The following is an 18,827-nucleotide window of genomic DNA, read 5'->3' as shown; positions in this document are numbered from 1 at the left end:
GGTCAAGAAATTACGGGTAAGTAAGAACACAAGGTGTATAGTTTATTTTTATTATGAGGAATTATTTTAATATGAATAAGAGTAAATTACTTAACTGCGTCAACACATAAACACTACAAAATGATGAAGAGGGAGAAGGAAGAAGAGGTTTTGTTTTGTTCAACGGCATATCTAATGGAACTTTTAGCTTTACTACTTATAGATGAAATTCGAAAAACTGTGCAGTCGCACTGGCTCAAGACCCAAATCAAAGTTTGTAATGTAAGGTGAAGACAGAGATTTTTGCTCAATGCTAGTCCCCTATTCCGTTTAAACGTTGTCATTTGTTCACAGAACCAGCAGGCTTTAACAACCATAATCTTAAAAGGTACTCTGTTGATGGGGGGCTCGGGGAAGGAGGAGCCTAGTCACGAAGCGGATGACCCAGAAACAAGGATTGAAGTGTTGGCCACACTACCACAAATTAAGCGACTGAACAAAGCCTTCTTCACGCCGGATGAAAAGTAAGGGTTGATTTGAACTGTTGGATTTGATCGAAGAAAAGAGAATCTTAGTATTCTATGTAGGTTATCATTCCGGACAAGTCGTAAAATTCGACTGCGGTCACTTGGCATCTAACATACGTTGATTATGTATATATGATTGATGTATGAAAAATACATAAATGGCATGCATACCTCATTCCGATGGTAAAAGGACTCATTATTACAAACTATCATTATTCATTATATCCTATAATATACCTCGCGAGTCATCGCAAACCCTCAAATTATGAGGAAAAATTGTAATTATATCTATTTAATTTGTTTTTAGACAAGAAGCTAAGGAACTACAAGATTATTGGTTCGAAGAGCGTAAACTCGACGAAGAAGATTTAGAAGAAGAATTGGATGTAGAAGAAGATGATGAAGAAGAGGAGGAAGAAAAGGAGGAAGAAGAAGAGGAAGAAGAAAACTAAGTGAACGAAGATTTTTAAAACGTAATATTTTTTAACAGATTATGTGAGCATTTTTAGTTTAGTCCTAGGGAATAGTTTTCCTACTTAGCTTTATTAATAGCGATGTCCTGGCCAATAGGCTTAATAAGTCAGCGGTTACTCTGTTGGTTTTTTTTTATAATTTACGTGCTCCTTTAAGCTTTTCTTTGTAGACAGAAATTAGCTGTTCTTTGTATACTTATTTAAGGTTGTGATTAAGTTACTACTAAATATATAATAAGAATTTGTTTTGTTGCGTAAGTATATTAGCTATATTGCATGATTATAATTGATTGTTTTGACTTAGTTACTTAAGTCTGTTTCTTTCTAACTTAAGTTAACTTAGGCTTTTCTCAAACCATAACACTAAATAAATACGTGATTATTATAAAAAAAAAACATGTATATGATTTATTTATTTTGTACCTCTAGTACAATACAAGGAAGTAAATCGACATCCATCATCGCAATAAACTTAAATAGTTTGTGTAAATTAAGAAACTACTTTAATTATTATTGAACTTTAATTATATAAAAAATTAGGTCAAAATAAAAAGTAAAAGAAAAAGACATAATCCTAGTCGTTAATAATAAAACCTCAATAAAAAATATAACCTAGTTGAATTTTGACAAGTTTTGACAGCTGATCTGAAAGTAAGCATCAAGTTTTGTAACTGTCAACGTTTAAGACCTACAAAAATGCTAAAATCACATTTTAAAATCCAACAAGACGAAGAAGAAGAGCTTGTGCCTGAAGAAGAAGAAGAAAATGAGCCTAGTCCATTGGAGGAAGTGATTGAAGAGAAAGATGAAGTCGGACCTCGATCGCTTAACAAATCTGAAGTCAGCGTCCGACTGAGCTGGCTTGGGAAGACTCCCGATGGAGATGGGTACATGAATCATAAAAAAAATACATAAAAGATGATGTGAAGAGTGATGACTTAAACGCGTAATGCCTGCCCGGAGATCGCACAGGATCGAGTGAAGTGGAAAGAGAGGCCATCTCATGGGATCAGGGTCGAAATTGGCAATACATGTTTCAGTTTGAAGTTCTAAATTCTAAGGGATAATTATAATATTAATCATTAAAACAAAACAATCACTATTAGCTCTTAAATTATTTATAAACTTGTCCACAGATATACATACTTAAAAGCGCAATGTACGCACATGAGACTGACGGAAATTTCGGCCATAAGGACATTCACGTACTTGCAATTTGTCAACTTATCCAACAACTTCCTAACCACTGAGGCTTTGCAAGCAGTCACTGGATTACCATATTTGCTACTCATTCATGCCGATAAAAACAAGCTGGACTCCGCCGATCTGAAGAGATGCCAGTACCTCCAAGTTATTATTTTCAACAAAAACTCCATCACCAATATTAATAGAATTTTTCAACCAGAACTGAGGACTTTAGAGGTGGGTTACAATCAGATTACGGAGATAAAGTTTAAGCACCTCATGCCTACGATGCAGTCGCTTGACTTTCGATACAATCGCCTTACTGAAATCGGCGAGTTAAACTTTCCCAATCTGGACAGTTTGTACTTAGCTGGTAATAAGTTAACCTCGTTGGTGGGGATAGATCGCTTGCCAACTTTAAGAATATTGCATGTGCGAAACAATCCTATAAGGTTCCTGACCGGTTTCGAGACTCCAATGCCTAAACTGGAGTATTTGAACTTGCGGAACTGCAAGATCGGGACACTGAAGCAGGTCAAGAAATTACGGGTAAGTCGTATTTTTTTTCCTTCTCTTTTTGAATTCAAAAAGTTTCGAACATAATGTTTAGCAAGAGCAACTGTTTGAAAGGAACAGTTTTAATGCTCCATGTAGATAGATCACAGGATTAACGTATGCCTTGTATAAGGATAACAAAGAAGTGAATGGAGGATAAATAAGGACCAACATCGCGATGATGACGTCCTTGTCTTGTACGGTACGTTCGTGCGTATCGGTACAGAGCTCATAAGCAATCACAAAGCGACGCCTAAATTTTGAGTTTTATAATCCATACATATATTTGTGCAGGAACAACCGGCGTTAGAGGTTCTGGTTTTGAAAGGTACGCCGTACATGGGTGGGTCTGGGAAGGAGGACCCTGAAGAGCCAGATGAACCAGAGGACCCAGAAGCCAGGATCGAGGTGCTGGCCGTCTTACACAAACTCAAGCGTCTGAATAAAGGCGTCTTCTCACCGGAAGAGAGGTAAATACATAAAAAAATAACTAGATTTTTCTTCGGTGCTGACGGCATGTGGATGGATAAGATTTAAACGTAGAATATTCTCTACCTGGATCTGGACTGGACCATGGATCATCTTCAATCTAGCGAATTCCTGATGATTTGCTAAGGCTGTAGGGGTTCGCCAATGGTCTTTTTATAAAATGTTCAAAAGGTTTCTAATGCTTAATACCTATAACCACGATTACGATGATTACGATGTGTTTTAGTCGATTTCTACGACAGGTCCGGAATGAGCAGGTAACATTCTCGCGTGAATATTTCTGATTTTTTACTTATATTTTTCTTGACAGACAAGAAGCCAAGGATCTCCAGGCACAATGGTTAGAAGAAGGCGAGAAAGAAGACGAAGAAGAGGTTGTAGAAGAAGAAGGAAAAATGGAAGAAGAACAAGAAGAAGATTAGGCAGTTACAAAACATTTTTATACTTTAGCGCGTAGTTTATGTATATTTTTATTATTAAATTAGTTTTAGATTAGTTATATATGATATATTAGGAATTTAATCATTTACTAATTAACATATTAATAAATTACGAATCTTATTTTTATGTATAGTTCTTTTTTTTTAAGCGCAAGCCCATATTCGTACGGTAAATACGTTCCGAACATTCACTTTTAACCGCAAACCGCAATTCTCTGGTAGAACTACGAAAAACCCGACCATTGTATAATATACAAATAATTCGATTTATTTATCCTTATTTAAACCTTCACATGCTCGTATCCTTATACATCCTTATGTAAGGCTATGACTCAGATGTGAGACCAATATAATACTATCACTTGCAACTTCTTTCAAAAAGGCAATTTTCAATTTTTATTGGCTGTAGGTATTTTATGTTTAATTTTTTAAAGAACGTCTAGGGCCCTGTGCCGAGATTTTCCTTGCAGCTTCTTTTCCCCGGCTATACAGGTTGTGAAAAGCTGCAGTAGTTTTAGGCGGATGAGACGTTCGTTATGTAAAAAATGACGATTCAAAGTGTAACTATGTTACCTACTTGAATAAAGATATTTTTGAATTTAAATGTAAAAAATAAGGCGCAAAATGCCATTCACATATGTGTATTATTTTTTCTCATTACTTTCTTAGAAAGTTAGAGGAAAGATTCTTAACCACAAATTAAGTGCTTGACGTGTTAAAGGGTTTTTTTCTCTATTCAGCCCACCTCTTTTATTTTGGGGAGTGAGTAGTTTCCTAGGTCAAAGATAAATTATAAAATTCTGATTACTAAACAAAGACAGATTTAACGATGACAAAAAACGTTTTCTTTTTTCTAAAGAAAAATGTAATAAGTAGTGCGACATTTTCAAACAAATTCCGTAGTAATTTTGTGTTTAGACGTTTAGTAAAAAGTAACTGATTTGACTAGTTGGAAACTACCCTATTCCTAACAAACCCTAGATCGCAGCCTGGACACTCCAAACAAAAATCACATTGTTACCGTGTGCTACACTGCCCCGCATTACCGCGTAATTACAAGGAAGACAGTACGCATGCGCTCTCCCTTATTCCTTTGCGATTTGTTTTTTCTATTATAATTTTTATTTTATTTTTATTTTATTGTGTGATAGTTTACTTTTTAATTTTTGAAATTGTATTCTATTTTTTGAGTGCTTTTCATGTTATTTATAGTTTTATTTTTCTTTTTTCATTCATCGTTATTACTCGTCATACAGCGCATTGGGTTACACTGTAATGTTGTATGTACCTTTATAAATAAAAATAAATTTGCAGCTTATTAGCCATTTAGACTGAAAGGCTTCTTACATTACCCAATCTATCGGGTTCGGGTATAAAATGTCTGGCGACATCCCGAATCCGATGAGCTAGTACACTGTCCGATCCAGGCCCAAACCCGACGCCTTCCTTTGATCAACAATCCCTTTAAGATCCAGAGGAGGTGAGGTAAATATCGCTCGGCTCTCGATACGAATTGGTGCGGGGCGAAGAGTTACCGTTCTATACGTTCTATAAGTAGTATTATTCCGTTATGTTGCGTACGTATATATGCACTTCGGGGAGACACATTTAGGCTAAAACGCTCGGCACAGTAGTTAACGAACCCCACTAATAATTTTTATATTTGTAAAAACTCTCACAAATGAAACAAGATATTCGAATTATGACGTTTATAATAATCTAGACTAGGAAAATGTACTGTATAACAAACACTCACCTCTGTATTGGCAATTTTCGTGACGAGTATAAAGGTGTTGCTGTTCAAATGAGCTAGAAGTGTCTTTGGAACTGTCGAGTGGTCTGCTAATCTGGGAGGACACTGGTACGCCAATCTCTGTAGTGGTGTACTCTGTGCCCTCTTTATAAGGTTCTCTTCCGCTAAAATCCGCATCCGTGTCCGAAAGTCATTTACTTCTGAACTTCTTAGACTATCGAATTCATTTATACCTGAAAATTAAATTTTATATTAGTTCTTTTGGTTATGTGGACATGTAACTATATATTCTTGCAAAGTATCCCGCTACTGGGCATAGACTAACTTTCCTATATTGCTACATATTCTCTCTACATATCTGTTCATAGTGTGTCATATTCATAACAAAAATCAAAAATACTTTTGTGATCAAAGATAATTTTCCAAAATAGCGTTCTGATGAAGGTCATGTACACCTTTACTCTCTACATTAAATTATTTTTAAACTAAAGATAATAAAACGAAAGTAGGTAAGTAAACTTTTTTTCACTGATAGTTGGTAAATTAGGCTATCATATGACCTAGATCATTAACTTATTATTATAAAAATAAGCTGTTAACAAATAACTTGCTATTTTTGCTTTATTTACTTACGTCAGCCGCCGCGGAACAGCAACCGCGCCGCGGCGAGAATTATATCGATGGCTTGGACCAATAGACGCAGGGAATATTACCTATGCAGACAAACGTCCTACGGCTATTGGTGGAAAATCTCGATAAAATTCGCGCCGCGTGTGACGAGGTTGCTATGCCGCGGGGGCATACAGGTGTTAGTCAATTGAGATTTTAATTTAAACAATAATATTACCTAAATTAAATATGCTTTACTATTTTTTGTAATTTTTATTAGTTTTTTTTTTTTATCAAATTCCTATTAAGTCAGGCAGAACAACAAGTTGTCATGGAAGAAACCTATGACTAAAATGGTTTCTTTTACTATATTTGTACCTAGTGAAAGGAAACCAATACAAAATATCACTTTGTAACTTGTATGATCTCCTAATAACATAACTAGAAGTATTCTTGCTAAGATTTAACTTACTAATAAGGCTTACAGGATATACCTAAGTCCCGAACATTTTAATGGAACTGACTGACAAGTAAAAAAATCAGAATAATTCTATGCAGATTTGGCAAATACTGCGACGCCAACGCCCCCGGCCGCAGGTATCACACATATAATCCCTGTCAGTATGGGCAGAGCCATAAAACACCAGAAAACAATTTGCAGCCGCACTTGGTATTTTATTTCTAGTAGGATATGATGAGAGAAATCATTCCTTGATCCAAGTACTTTTAAAGCCTATCTTTTTTTTATAACCTATGGAGAGGATATCCACTAGCCAACATCCAACTAAGACATGGCTGGGTGTTCAATATTTTTTTTTCTTCTAGTTCACCAAAAGCTATAAAACTTTTCATCAATAAAATGCAAACACTTTCGAATTTTTAATTTAAAATTTAAACTTGGAACATGTTCAATTTATATTTAATATTTTTCAAATAATCCTTACGAAACAAACTTGTGACTTACTTTGATTTTTTGATATTATGACTTGGAATGAAAAACAACATTCTTTGTCAACTTTTTGACATGAGTTAACTATTTATGTGAATAGTCACTTTTTCTGTCTGCCTTCCACATAATCCTATCAATATCCTGTTTTCACACAATAATCCTAATATTGTTATCATGTCCAAACAAAGTCACTGCAGAGATATTATTTTGTATGAGTAAACTTCCATGAAAGTGAAATATTTATCAGTAATCAGAATCATTTATTCAACATAATTATCAAGGAGAAACTTATTTAATTTATTTTGTATTTCTAATTTCTAAATAGGGCTAGTCACTGAAGGGGCAAGTCACAGGGACTGTAACCTGGAACGTAACAGAGGGCAGCAGCAACTATCAGTACTATTCAGAGGCGGAGAACAGGAGTCCTAGTACAGCTTTTATATTACTCTGGGCGTCATCCCACTGGCCTCAGACAGAGTACTGCGGGGCGGAAGACAAGATGGAAAACACTGCCCTATTTTTCCCTAAAAAGCTGCATGGAGAATGCTACATCGACAAGAGCGCGGCTCTTAAATTAATAATGATTGAAGGTGCTTGGAAACAAATTCTGCATATTGTTATGAACTTGTAATAGGCAATATAATTATTTATCTTTTGATAAACGGATAGCCACCTTTGTTTACCAGAATGTTCCATAAGTACTTGTATATTCCAACCATAATGGAAGAAATAAAGAACCAAAAGGGGAAACAGCAAAACTAGAGAACCATGTTAACCCACTTGATGCTCAACTCCTACATGTTGGTAACACCAGCAGCAGACTCAAAAGAAAGAACATTCTATTGACATAGAGGACAGAAACAGGAGCCATTTAATCACAGGATTATAAACACACACACACCTATACACTCTAAAACACCTGCTTATGGCGGCACAACCAATCGCAAGTAGCTTGAAATTGGAAAAAAGAATATCTTTTCAACACTAACAATACCAGAAGAGGTTGCATATTGACTTTGGATAATTTAGAGCTTTGCCTGTTTAATTGTATTGAAATCTAAACAGGACACAAGACACTTTATTGCACGTACGTACGTACGTAAACAGCCTATATACGTCCCACTGCTGGGCACAGGCCTCCCCTCAATCAACCGGAGGGGGTATGGAGCATACTCCACCACGCTGCTCCAATGCGGGTTGGTGGAGGTGTTTTTTACGGCTAATAGCTGGGACCAACGGCTTAACGTGCCCTCCGAAGCACGGAATCATCTTACTTTTTTGGACAATCAGGTGATTCAAGCCTGAAAAGTCCTTACCAAACAAAGGACAGTCTCACAAAGTGATTTCGACAATGTCCCCATCGGGAATCGAACCCGGACCTCCAGATCGTGAGCCTTACGCTCTAACCACTAGACCACGGAGGCTGTTACTTTATTGCACATAAACACAAAATTAATATAACAATTACAAAGTGACTAGACAAGCTCTTTCTTTCAGGCAGCAGGTTGAAAGAACTTGGTAAATATTGGAGTCAAGATGGTGCAATACAGGTATGAGTAAATAATGTAAAGGGTAAATTAAGGAAACTTGTGTCAAAGTAACTTTAGTCTCCATAAAAGGTGCCTTTACATCCCGTTATGTTACGTTGATAAGCAAATACAGGATTTCGCCAGCATTCTTACCTCTTCCAATCAAATGACTAATGTGTGTGTTCAGTAATTGTTCCCCCGGCCGCTCTATCGACCGCTCATGTATTATGAGAACACCACAGACGGGTCGGATGTCCCGGAGGCGCTTGCTCTCATCATCAACCTCCTCCGGCGATGCCAGTGAGTTGACGAATCTGAACACATAGCCTGACATCTCGTGCAGCATCCCGAACAGGGGATATTTTGCCGCTTTGTCCCATAGTTCCTGATGAACAAGTGAATTGTTAGTATATCATACGGTTTCCAAGATCTTATATATGTAATTCTTGTTACATTAAGTAAAGTAAAACAAAACATTAGATTGGAGTTAAAAATAGTAATTTCTTAAAACCAATTAACATTTTATGTTTCTTTTATATATAAGTCAGCTTGTTACCTATCAGTGTTATAACAAAACCTGTAATCATTCAGCCCACATGCATGAAATGAGTACATGCACATGTAAACAATATGAACTACTTTCTAAAATCAAAGCTATCTCTGTAAACATATTACTCAATACTTTAACCTACTTTCCTAGAGCAGCAAATAGCAAACAATATGCTAGCGAAACGAGTGAGTCACGCAGATACAGGATGTTCTGAAATACTAACCTCCTTGACATCCTGAAGAGTGGCATCCCAACTGACCCTCAGGGGAATGAACACAGAGTTTGGCATCAAGCATGTCAGCTCCACATAGTCGGACGGCGAGGCCGTCCAGTAGTCCCACGTAAGCGGGCAGCTCGGCGCAGGAACCATTGTTTTGATAGATTTTGCCTGATCACTCAAAATTACCCCCACGACATTTTAACACCTTTCACTAAGAGAGTTACATAGCGACCGAGTCGCTGCCGCCGACTGAAAATATTATACAGAATACATTAGTCATTGTTATTGAAACCACCGCAATGTTGAATCATAGCATTTCCTGGTATTTTACGAGGGGCAAATCGCCATTCAAACTGAAACTGTCAATGATAATCGCACAAACAACATTGATAAATAAGGTAGCGGACATGATTTATCACTTTACCTATATAGAAATCATTTACATAATTTACAAATATGAAACCGCATATGTAAAATCTTACAAATATTCTTTTGGAAAATTGTAAATAAAGATTACGTGAAACAAAAATACGATATTTGTGTTAAGTAAATTGTCTATGGTCTTTTATTTTTTTCCTAAAGCTAGCTAGTTAGCTATTAGGCAACCTATTCAACTATTAACCTATTGATTGACTGATAAAATATTGCGAGGAGCCATTACAAATTGAAAAATCATTGAATAAGATGAGCCTAGCACACATTGCTAATATTGCTAATCTTAGCTAGTAATATTGCTATACGAAAAAGAGTGTGCTTATGTTCTTTATGTCTTTAACAGGCAGCTTTATTTTTCCCCGTCCGTCAATAAATGAAAACAAAAAATGTCTATGACAATAGGCTGCGTTCGGTCCTTGTTAATATTTCTAATATTTACCGAACGTTTTTAAAATATAAATATAATTTAAAACATACAGATGTTTTATTATTAAGGAAATTAATACGCATAATTAATGCTGATATTAGTTCTTTTCTATAGTATTAAATTAAAATAAAAACAATGAAACATAAAAGTAATGAACGCATTATAACCCTCAAGTTATTGACAAGTGTCTCGTCTCGTGACAAAAATTAGGCAATTTCAGTAAAAAAATGAAATGCTTTTTGTGAACTGATTTCTGCAATAACACAATGTACGAACATTCAATAAAAGTACCACGACATTTTAAAATTGCAGCAAATATCGTTAAGAAAGTATCCACAGAAGGAGGCAGTGTAAAAACTTTGTTATACGATAACAAACTTCGCCACTTCGTGAGTATAGGAACTTAATTATTTAAATTATTGTTTTAAATTATCACACTATCAAAATGCTACATTTTAAAATTACTATTTACAGAGGACCAATGTGCTGTTCGCTCTCATAACAGAAACAATCAAACATGCAGCAGACATAGATAAAATTTTTGAAACATGTAGTTTGTTAACAAATGAACCACGGCTTGATCCGTGGTTGGCAAAGGTCCTCACATCAGAACTACTGTTTGGCAAAAAGACTCTTCCTGGCAAGAGCAAACCTGAACAAACTATTTTATCATACAAAGACCAGTTTGAAAAATATACATCGGACCATCAGGCCGACTTGAAGACTGAAGGTAATTATTTTTATTTCTTTTCAGATATAATTCCATCTTTAAATATCTGCAATGGCTGACACACCTAAAGAACCGTTAATTCCGCTGCAGACACGGAGGGCGGTGGCGGTATTGGGTGGACTGTTTCTATATAGTGTTGCCATGTTTACTATGCCCTTTGTCGCATTTTTTGGTGTGCGGCACCTTTTAACTGAATACTACCCAGTAGATGCTTATGTACGTAATGTGTGGTCAGTTGTGTCTGCGGTTGTCGTGGTCAATATGATCATTTGTTTGTATGCTATTAAGGCTTACCATGAAAAGGAGTATGATGCCGATGGGAACGAAGTTGACCAGCATTCGTATGATCCCCTTCCTACACCAGATGCAAAGAGCAATCTAAACTTAAAACAAGATTAACATGTGTATTAACATTCCAATTTTGGATATTGTGCAGTATTGTGAAGATAAAAGAACTTATATTTTAAAACTTTTACATGTGTAATATTTCTAAGTGCTTAAATGTGTGTTGAATGTGTGGAACCAAATTACAATATGCTAGATAGAAATAAATAAGATTTGCAAACATAGAGTTTCATTTTCATTTACCTTACACTTAAAATTGTCTTCGAATAAACTTAAACTTTAAAAATATAAGAATAACATTGTATTAGTTTCTTGATTATTGATTTAACTATTTTAATTATAATAAAAATAATGTAACTCATACTTTAAACTCCAGCTAGTAGTATATGGCTAGGATCTTAAAAGAGTGGCGTATTAGAATCAATGAGGCTTGCCTTACTTTTCATCCATCACACAATGTAAACAAACATTCTAACCGTATATTTCTTACCTTCCCCTATCAGCTGTTCGCAGACCTCGTTATGTTCGTATCAACACCAACTTACTGACTACTTCTGATGCAATCCGAGCATTCCAAGATGAAGAGTACCGATTTGTCCGCTGCACTTCTGGCTCCTATAATGACTACCTGCAGCAAATTCAAGGCCTATCCGAATATGACTTTACTCAAGACTATCACGTGAAAACTGTATTCGTCTTCTCTGCTGGTACGAAGCTACATGAAAATGAATTGTATCTGGAAAATAAAATTATCCTGCAAGATAAGGTTTGTAGAACAATTGTTCTTTGTTTCATGAGCTTAGTAATTTCCTAATAGGTATATTAGTAATATCCTTAAATTGGTTACATTGCATACTATGTATACATTTCGAATTATTTACATTGCCACTTGTTGCTCCTCGCGACTTTCTCCGCATAAATTTCGGTTATTAGAGTTATCACAGTGTAAAAGAGGAAGCAGAGCATATCATCGAGCCTTATAGAAAAAGGATTGTCCACCATGAAAACAGACCTGCATCGGCCTTAAGTGAACCACTGCCACTGAGACGCCTAAAAGGGCAACATATCTGGGTCAAACTTCAGCAGTGAGAAACAAAATGAAGGCAACCTGACACTGGAAAGGCATGCCTAACATCCCACTGGCAATATAACATAACTGCTTATGGTCGAGGGACCGATCGCATATTAGCAGAATAAAAGAAAAAAAAGGGTTATCACAGTATGTCATAATCTTTTTTCATAAACTTACGCCGATAATCCCCAAAGACGTAGGCAGAGTAAGTAATCAAAGGACAATTTGCAACCAATTTTACGAAGTATAAAATGGATCAAGATTCTTTACACTTTTCACATTCTTTCCATTTATTGCCTAAGCTAACATACCGCGAGAAAATCGAGGATGTTTTAAAGAAAGGCTAGGTCGAGAGTGCTCTAAAGTCAGTCTTCAATTTGATAGGCATTGACAAGCACGTTAAGCCGTTGGTCCCGGTTACTACTTACTAATGTAAGTAGTTGTTACATGAGCCATGTCAGGGGCCTTTGGGGGCTCAATAGTAATCCTGACACCTGAGGGTTGATGGGGTTGGTAATCCACTTCACAACCCACACGATAGAAGAATTTGATAGGAGTAGAGGAAGCGAAAATGGTGTGTCAGGATCATAGTAAGAGGAATTCCGATGTCTCTGCCTACGCCAAAGTGCAATAGAGCTGGTCTTAATGTATGTGTATGTTCAGGCTACAGCAATGGCGGTGCACCTCCTAGCCCCGCCACCGGGCAGCGTAGCGTTGGACATGTGTGCCGCGCCCGGTATGAAAACCACGCAACTCGCGGCGTTTATGAGAAATGAGGTGAGATTCCCTGGATTAAAGCTGACGATGAGAAATCGCTTTAAACGACTCCGCCAACAAGTGTTTTTCCCCGAAAGCTAACGATGAGTAATCGCTTTAAAAGACATCGCCAACAAGTTTTTTTCTAAATTTGTGTTCATCCATACGTAAAATCGCCCTTAAGGCTGTCACAACATAAATCCCAGTTAGAACCTCTTTGGGTATCAGTCCTAACCTAAGATGGATATAATTAGTACCATGTCACATTAACTTTTATGACAAGTTGAACTGTAAGTGTACAAATATGTTAATATGTAATATCAAATATGTTAACTAACTCTGTCACAGTTCTAAAGTGGGTATGTAATAAGTATTGCTCATCACTGTGTAATCTGTCAAATCGACTACAGAACCACAGATGATAAACAGCTGTCCTCGGTACATCCATGGTCATCATGAACCGAACAGTGATATCAAATACACTAAATAACCCCAGAAAACATTTACAGGGCAAAATCTACGCAGTTGAGAGGAACGAAAGGAGATATCAGACGCTATGTGACTTCGTCGAGAAGACTGGCTCCAAATGCGTGGAGACGGTACATAGAGACGCGCTGGAGATTAAGAGGGGTGACTACGATGACGTGGAATACATTCTCCTTGATCCGAGCTGCTCGGGATCAGGTAAGAAAGTATCCAAATTATTTTGTGTTCAGTGTAAAATCGTTACTCTATCTATAGGTACTCAGAGGTACTACATAAACTCTCACCACTTCACCAGTGGTCCGTCTGTCGGTTTTTACGACAAGCCCGGAAGGATAAGCAACTGAACGCATTCTGTTTTCTTTTTATTCATTCCAGTCCAGCAGAATTAATAATAATAATGAAATCACTGGCATTACTGGCTGATCACCTGATTGTCCGAAAGTAAGATGATCCGTGCTTCAGAAGGCACGTTAAGCCGTTAGTGCCGGTTACTACTTACTGATGTAAGTTAGTAGTTGTTACATGAGCCATGACAGGGCGCCTTTGGCGGCTCAATAGTAACCTTGACACCAGGGTTGATGAGGTTGGTACTTCACCTCACAACCCACACGGTCGAAGAAGAATAATAAAATATTTGATAGGAAAAAAATCGAGTACTCTTATTGTATATCTATAACATTAAAATAAGAAAGATTCCATCTAAGTAAGTAGTAACCCATCCATTAGTATCCATTTGTTTAAGAATAAATTAATTTACTATCTTAAAAACTACAATTTCCATCGCTTTCAGGTATGGATCTATGCGTCCACAACTACATCGAAGACACCAGACTTGCTAAACTCACGTCTTTACAGGAGAAGTTTCTAAAACACGCAATGAATGCGTTCCCTAAAGCTAAGAGGATCGTGTATAGCACTTGTTCTTTATTCCCTGAAGAAAACGAAAGAGTTATCACCAATGTTGTGAAGACTTCAAGGTCCAAATGGCGTGTGCAGGACGTAAAGGAGTTACTGAAAGGACAGTGGAATAACTTCGGTTCGGGTATGTATGGTAGTATGGGTACAAGATGTATGTATGCTAAACCGGAATCTGATTTGACTACTGGCTTCTTTCTGGCTGTCTTGGATAGAGATCAGAAGGAATTAGAGAGACAGCAAAATGGAGAAAGCATTGTTAATAAAGTGAACGCAAAAGCAGATAAATTTAGAAAAGTAGATGTTGAAAACGGCGAAACAAGTGAGCCTGAGAAAAGAAAGAACAAAAAGAAGTCTAATTATGAACCCGCAGAAGAAGTCCAAACAGAAGATCAGCCAGTCATTGAAGTCAGCATAAAGAAAAAGAAGAAAAAAGAAAAGACAATGGAAGTGAATGACACTAACGAAATCAGTGCCATTAATATTAGTAATGGAGATGAACCTAGAATAGAAGATACAGAAGATATACCTAAAAAGAAGAAGAAGAAAGACAAACATAAGAAAATGGAAACAGACATTAGTGTAAATGAATCTGAAGATACTTTAGTTCCGGACAATGATGGTTTAGAAAAACGTAAGAAGAAAAAACGCAAGCATGGCAGCGACAACGGGCAACTAGCAGAAGAAACTCAAGTCGCTGATGAAAAAGTAGATCATAGTAAAAAGAAGAAAAAAGACGCTAGTAACAAAGTTGAAAACATTGAGACAGATACCAGTGAAGTCCCCAAAAAGAAAAAGAAGAAACATCGTAATAAAGACATTGAAATTGAAAGTTGATGTCATTTGATTTGTTAAATTCTTTTTACTTTTACAAATAAATCGATACCATTAGAATTTTAGAGTTTTATTAATTCTCGTTGTTGATGAGGTTGGTCATTGACCTCTCAAACCACACGATAGAAGGAGATCCGATATCAAATTTAGAGAATTACATATTTCCTGGAATCAAAGAAATCAATAAGTTTCAAAGACACTGATCTATCTGTATTTTTTTTAAGTGTATCTTATATATGCGAGTGCAATAAAGTATACAGGGACATGAGGATGTTGTGTGGGGGATGATTCTGACTTGATATCAAGTGGAATATCCTGTCGGATTTTTTTTTTCAGTTCCATATTTGACGGAAAATTCCTCTTGATATCAACTCGGTATCATGGTCCGAATCATCCTCAAAGTTTTAGTTACGATGTCACTAACACCCTGTATTTGATTTGATTTTGTCCAAGTAAATTAAAATCGTTATCTCGGCAATTAGTATTAATTGCTGAGTAAATAAAAAACAGCGGAATCACTATTAAGTATAGTCGATAAATCCTTAACATTAAGTAGGCCAAACGTCATAAGCGACACTATATTACATAGGTACCTCGTCTGGGTTAGTGCTTCCCAAACTTTTCAAATTAAAACATTGATTACAACTATGTATGCAATGGCTCTGCTTCTTGAGTTCTGCCTACACACAGCCCGGACATAACATATAACATAACATAAACAGCCTGTATACGCTCACTACTGGGCACAGGCCTCCCCTCAATCAACCGGAGGGGGTATGGGGCATACTCCACCATGCTGCTCCAATGCGGGTTGGTGGAGGTGTTTTACGGCTAATAGCCGGGACCAACGGCTTAACGTGCCCTTCGAAGCACGGAATCAACGGGTCTGCGCTTGTTAAAGTTAAGCAGCTTTCGCAAAGGCCGGTCATAGGATGGGTGACCACTAAAAAAAGGTTTTCATCTCGAGCTCCTCCGTGCTTCGGAAGGCACGTTAAGCCGTTGGTCCCGGCTGCATTAGCAGTCGTTAATAACCACCAATCCGCACTGGGCCCGCGCGGTGGTTTAAGGCCCAATCTCCCTATCCATCCATAGGGAAGCCCCGTGCCCCAGCAGTGGGGACGTTAATGGGCTGATGATAATGACACTTTGCGAACCGCAGCCCAACTCAGCTACTTCCAAGAACTACGGTAAAGTAGCGTTTCTTTGTGCGCAGCCAGTAGCAAATGATATGGGACTCTATTACCATAAAATACGCTTTAGTTCGAAAGCGATCGATCGCCGGCCACTGGACCGCACGCCATTTTGTCACGAACTGTCGTGCGTCCTGGTTTTTCTATTTTAGGGTTCCGTTGGAGTTTAAAAAAATGTAAATATTTAATCATGGATTTACTTATAAATAACTAACGCTTTACTTACTGCTCTGGGTGTAAAGTTAAATGCGCTCAGATTGTCCCTGGTATGTAGTAGAGATCTACTTTAATGCTTACTCCACACAGAATCGGGACAGAGGGACAAGCGGGGTGCAATGTAGGGGGGTGTAGCGCGGGGTTTTGTGTGAAACCGCAACGAAACTCCCACGCTTCAGCCGGTTGTCCCGAATTCTCAGCTCTGTGGTATCAAGCTGAAGAGTTCGTCTTCTATATCAACAAGATGATGGAATAAATAATCACTTTTTTTCTTTTTTTTTTTCTTTTTCACTTTTTTTTCTTTTTCTATGTTATGGGCGATAGGCTGATCCCTTATCAGCATAAGGTTCATCATATCCAGCTTACGACATCAAGAGTGGCTGCAAGTTGTCTTTGATTACTTGTGGCTCTACCCCATTAGGTATTACGGGCGTGAGTTTATGTATGTATGTATGTTCTTTTATTATCGTGTGGGTTGTGAGATGGATTACCAACCCCATCAACCCTGGTGTCAGGGTTACCATTAAGCCACCAAAGGCCCCTGACATAGCTCATATAACGACTACTAACTTACATCAGGCAGTAGTAACCGGGACCTACGGCTTAACATGCCTTCCAAATTACGGATCATGTTTCTTTCGGACAATCGGGTGATCAGGTGGTATTTACACTTGTGAAGTTGTGACAGATGGTAACTTGTAACAGATGCGGTTCATAATATCCATCACTAGGAATTCAATATTACCAGTCTGCAAGTTTTGTACTGGTGTCTCGTGACTCGTTCCCTCGTTACATGGGACTTAAACAGGTGACGAGAACTTGGTGTTATTGTACACCTCTGCCTAACCCTTCGGGGATACAGGCGTGATGCTATGTTAAGTCTCGTAACTCTGCCCAACCCATCAGGGATTACAACCGTGACTTGCGTCTAAAAAGTTTAGAATTAATATATAAAACGAAGATGTTTTTTTATTAGTTTCCGTTTATAGAGTATATTTATCATAAATACTTGGTAGGGTAAAATATAAAGAACTCATTCCTGGTTGTAGGGTTTTTATTAACCACAAGGGGGTATAAAAGAAACTTTTTTCTGTAAATTATTCAAAAGCAAGCCAAGAATACGATATTGTAGCATGTCGTAGCACTCGTAGCTTAGCCTACTTGCTACGGTGTCGTAGTTACCTCTCTCCGTAGCACATCTCGGGCACTCAGTCACTCCATACAAAAATCTCGTTCTTACTTGTTTAAATCTATGTTCTTTTCTTCATAACTACCATACAATTTGCATGGAACTATTCTGAAATCAACATTCGAAAGACCAGTCCGACGATAAATAAATTTTCGAAGAATCGTTCAGTCAAAGCAGCGTTTGTCGACAAAAAGTTGTTTCGCAATAAACTCTTTTCGCACAATCGTTCATTCGCACAATTGTTAATCGAACATATGTCTCTCGAAATTAAGTTACGGATCCCTTACCGTATGCCACCTTACAACGTGCGTGCGAGTGACATAGACAATCCTCGCTCTCTCTTACTCCTTAAGGTGATGTGTTTCAGTCAGCTAGGTAACGCTGCGTCAGTAGATGGCGTTACTTCTGCAGTTTTCGTATTTTTTTCCATTTATTCGTTTAGTGTTGAGTTCTGACCCAGTGAAATGTTAGGTGGCGAAATCTTACATACATTATCTTTAAGTTAAGCTACAATTTTGAAGTATTTACTGAAGATATCATATTGAAACATTGCATCAAAAGTTGGTGTCATTTCAATTTGTGTACAAACACGAAGCTGTCACACACACATGCGAACTAGGTTAGCTATTAAAAGAGATGCATAATTTGAAGTCTACTTCTAACTTCTAAATGGCGCATTTGGTAAAGCAGTAGCCGCCATTCTTAAGGTTCACGGTTCAAACCCAACTGCATGTTTTAATTGTTTTTACTTTTTGTATTTTTTTTTTACAATTGAATTTGGCGAACCCGTCTATTTGTTACGGAATTTTCAAAAAGTATCACTTTTACCAATAATATTATAATTAAGTATACAATAATTTACTTTGCACTAAAGTACCTTCCGTAATTTCCGTATTTTTTATTTTGTAAAATTCTAATAGGCATTAATCGCATCAGTGAACATGCGGCTAACTAAAAAACTACTGAACGGATTT

At 37.2% G+C, this 18,827-nt stretch overlaps 2 protein-coding genes across 2 annotated transcripts in view; one reads left to right on the top strand and one right to left on the bottom strand.

Moving 5' to 3' along the window:
• The window catches only part of LOC126367300 (phosphatidylinositol 4,5-bisphosphate 3-kinase catalytic subunit delta isoform), a 47,238-nt gene extending 37,423 nt beyond the window's left edge, over nt 1-9,815 (bottom strand). The window contains exons 1-4 of the mRNA XM_050010753.1: nt 9,683-9,815; nt 9,262-9,507; nt 8,642-8,873; nt 5,405-5,634 (exon numbers count right to left, since the gene is read on the bottom strand). Coding sequence (XP_049866710.1) covers nt 5,405-5,634; nt 8,642-8,873; nt 9,262-9,408 — 609 coding nt within the window. The 5' untranslated portion in view covers nt 9,409-9,507; nt 9,683-9,815. The remainder of the gene's footprint in view (nt 1-5,404; nt 5,635-8,641; nt 8,874-9,261; nt 9,508-9,682) is intronic.
• A 450-nt stretch (nt 9,816-10,265) lies between these two features.
• LOC126367320 (28S rRNA (cytosine-C(5))-methyltransferase) lies at nt 10,266-15,312 on the top strand. The gene is made up of 6 exons (XM_050010792.1): nt 10,266-10,509; nt 10,595-10,850; nt 11,699-11,961; nt 12,931-13,044; nt 13,533-13,707; nt 14,300-15,312. The coding sequence occupies exons 1-6, from the start codon at nt 10,387-10,389 to the stop codon at nt 15,259-15,261; spliced, it is 1,893 nt and encodes a 630-aa protein (XP_049866749.1). The 5' UTR covers nt 10,266-10,386; the 3' UTR covers nt 15,262-15,312.
• The last annotated feature ends 3,515 nt before the right edge of the window (nt 15,313-18,827 follow it).

This window comes from Pectinophora gossypiella, chromosome 6 (assembly GCF_024362695.1).
Source record: "Pectinophora gossypiella chromosome 6, ilPecGoss1.1, whole genome shotgun sequence".
In the NCBI taxonomy this organism is placed as follows: domain Eukaryota; kingdom Metazoa; phylum Arthropoda; class Insecta; order Lepidoptera; family Gelechiidae; genus Pectinophora; species Pectinophora gossypiella.
The sequence above is the reverse complement of the archived record's forward strand: the minus strand, read 5'-3'. Positions and strand labels throughout refer to the sequence as shown.

Bases quoted from the DNA above. Each gene is read 5' to 3' on its own strand.
- LOC126367320 (XM_050010792.1), top strand. From the start codon at position 10,387: ATGTACGAACATTCAATAAAAGTACCACGACATTTTAAAATTGCAGCA. The intron at 11,962-12,930 runs GTTTGTAGAACA...GTGTATGTTCAG, and splicing joins AAATTATCCTGCAAGATAAG to GCTACAGCAATGGCGGTGCA. The intron at 13,708-14,299 runs GTAAGAAAGTAT...CATCGCTTTCAG, and splicing joins TCCGAGCTGCTCGGGATCAG to GTATGGATCTATGCGTCCAC.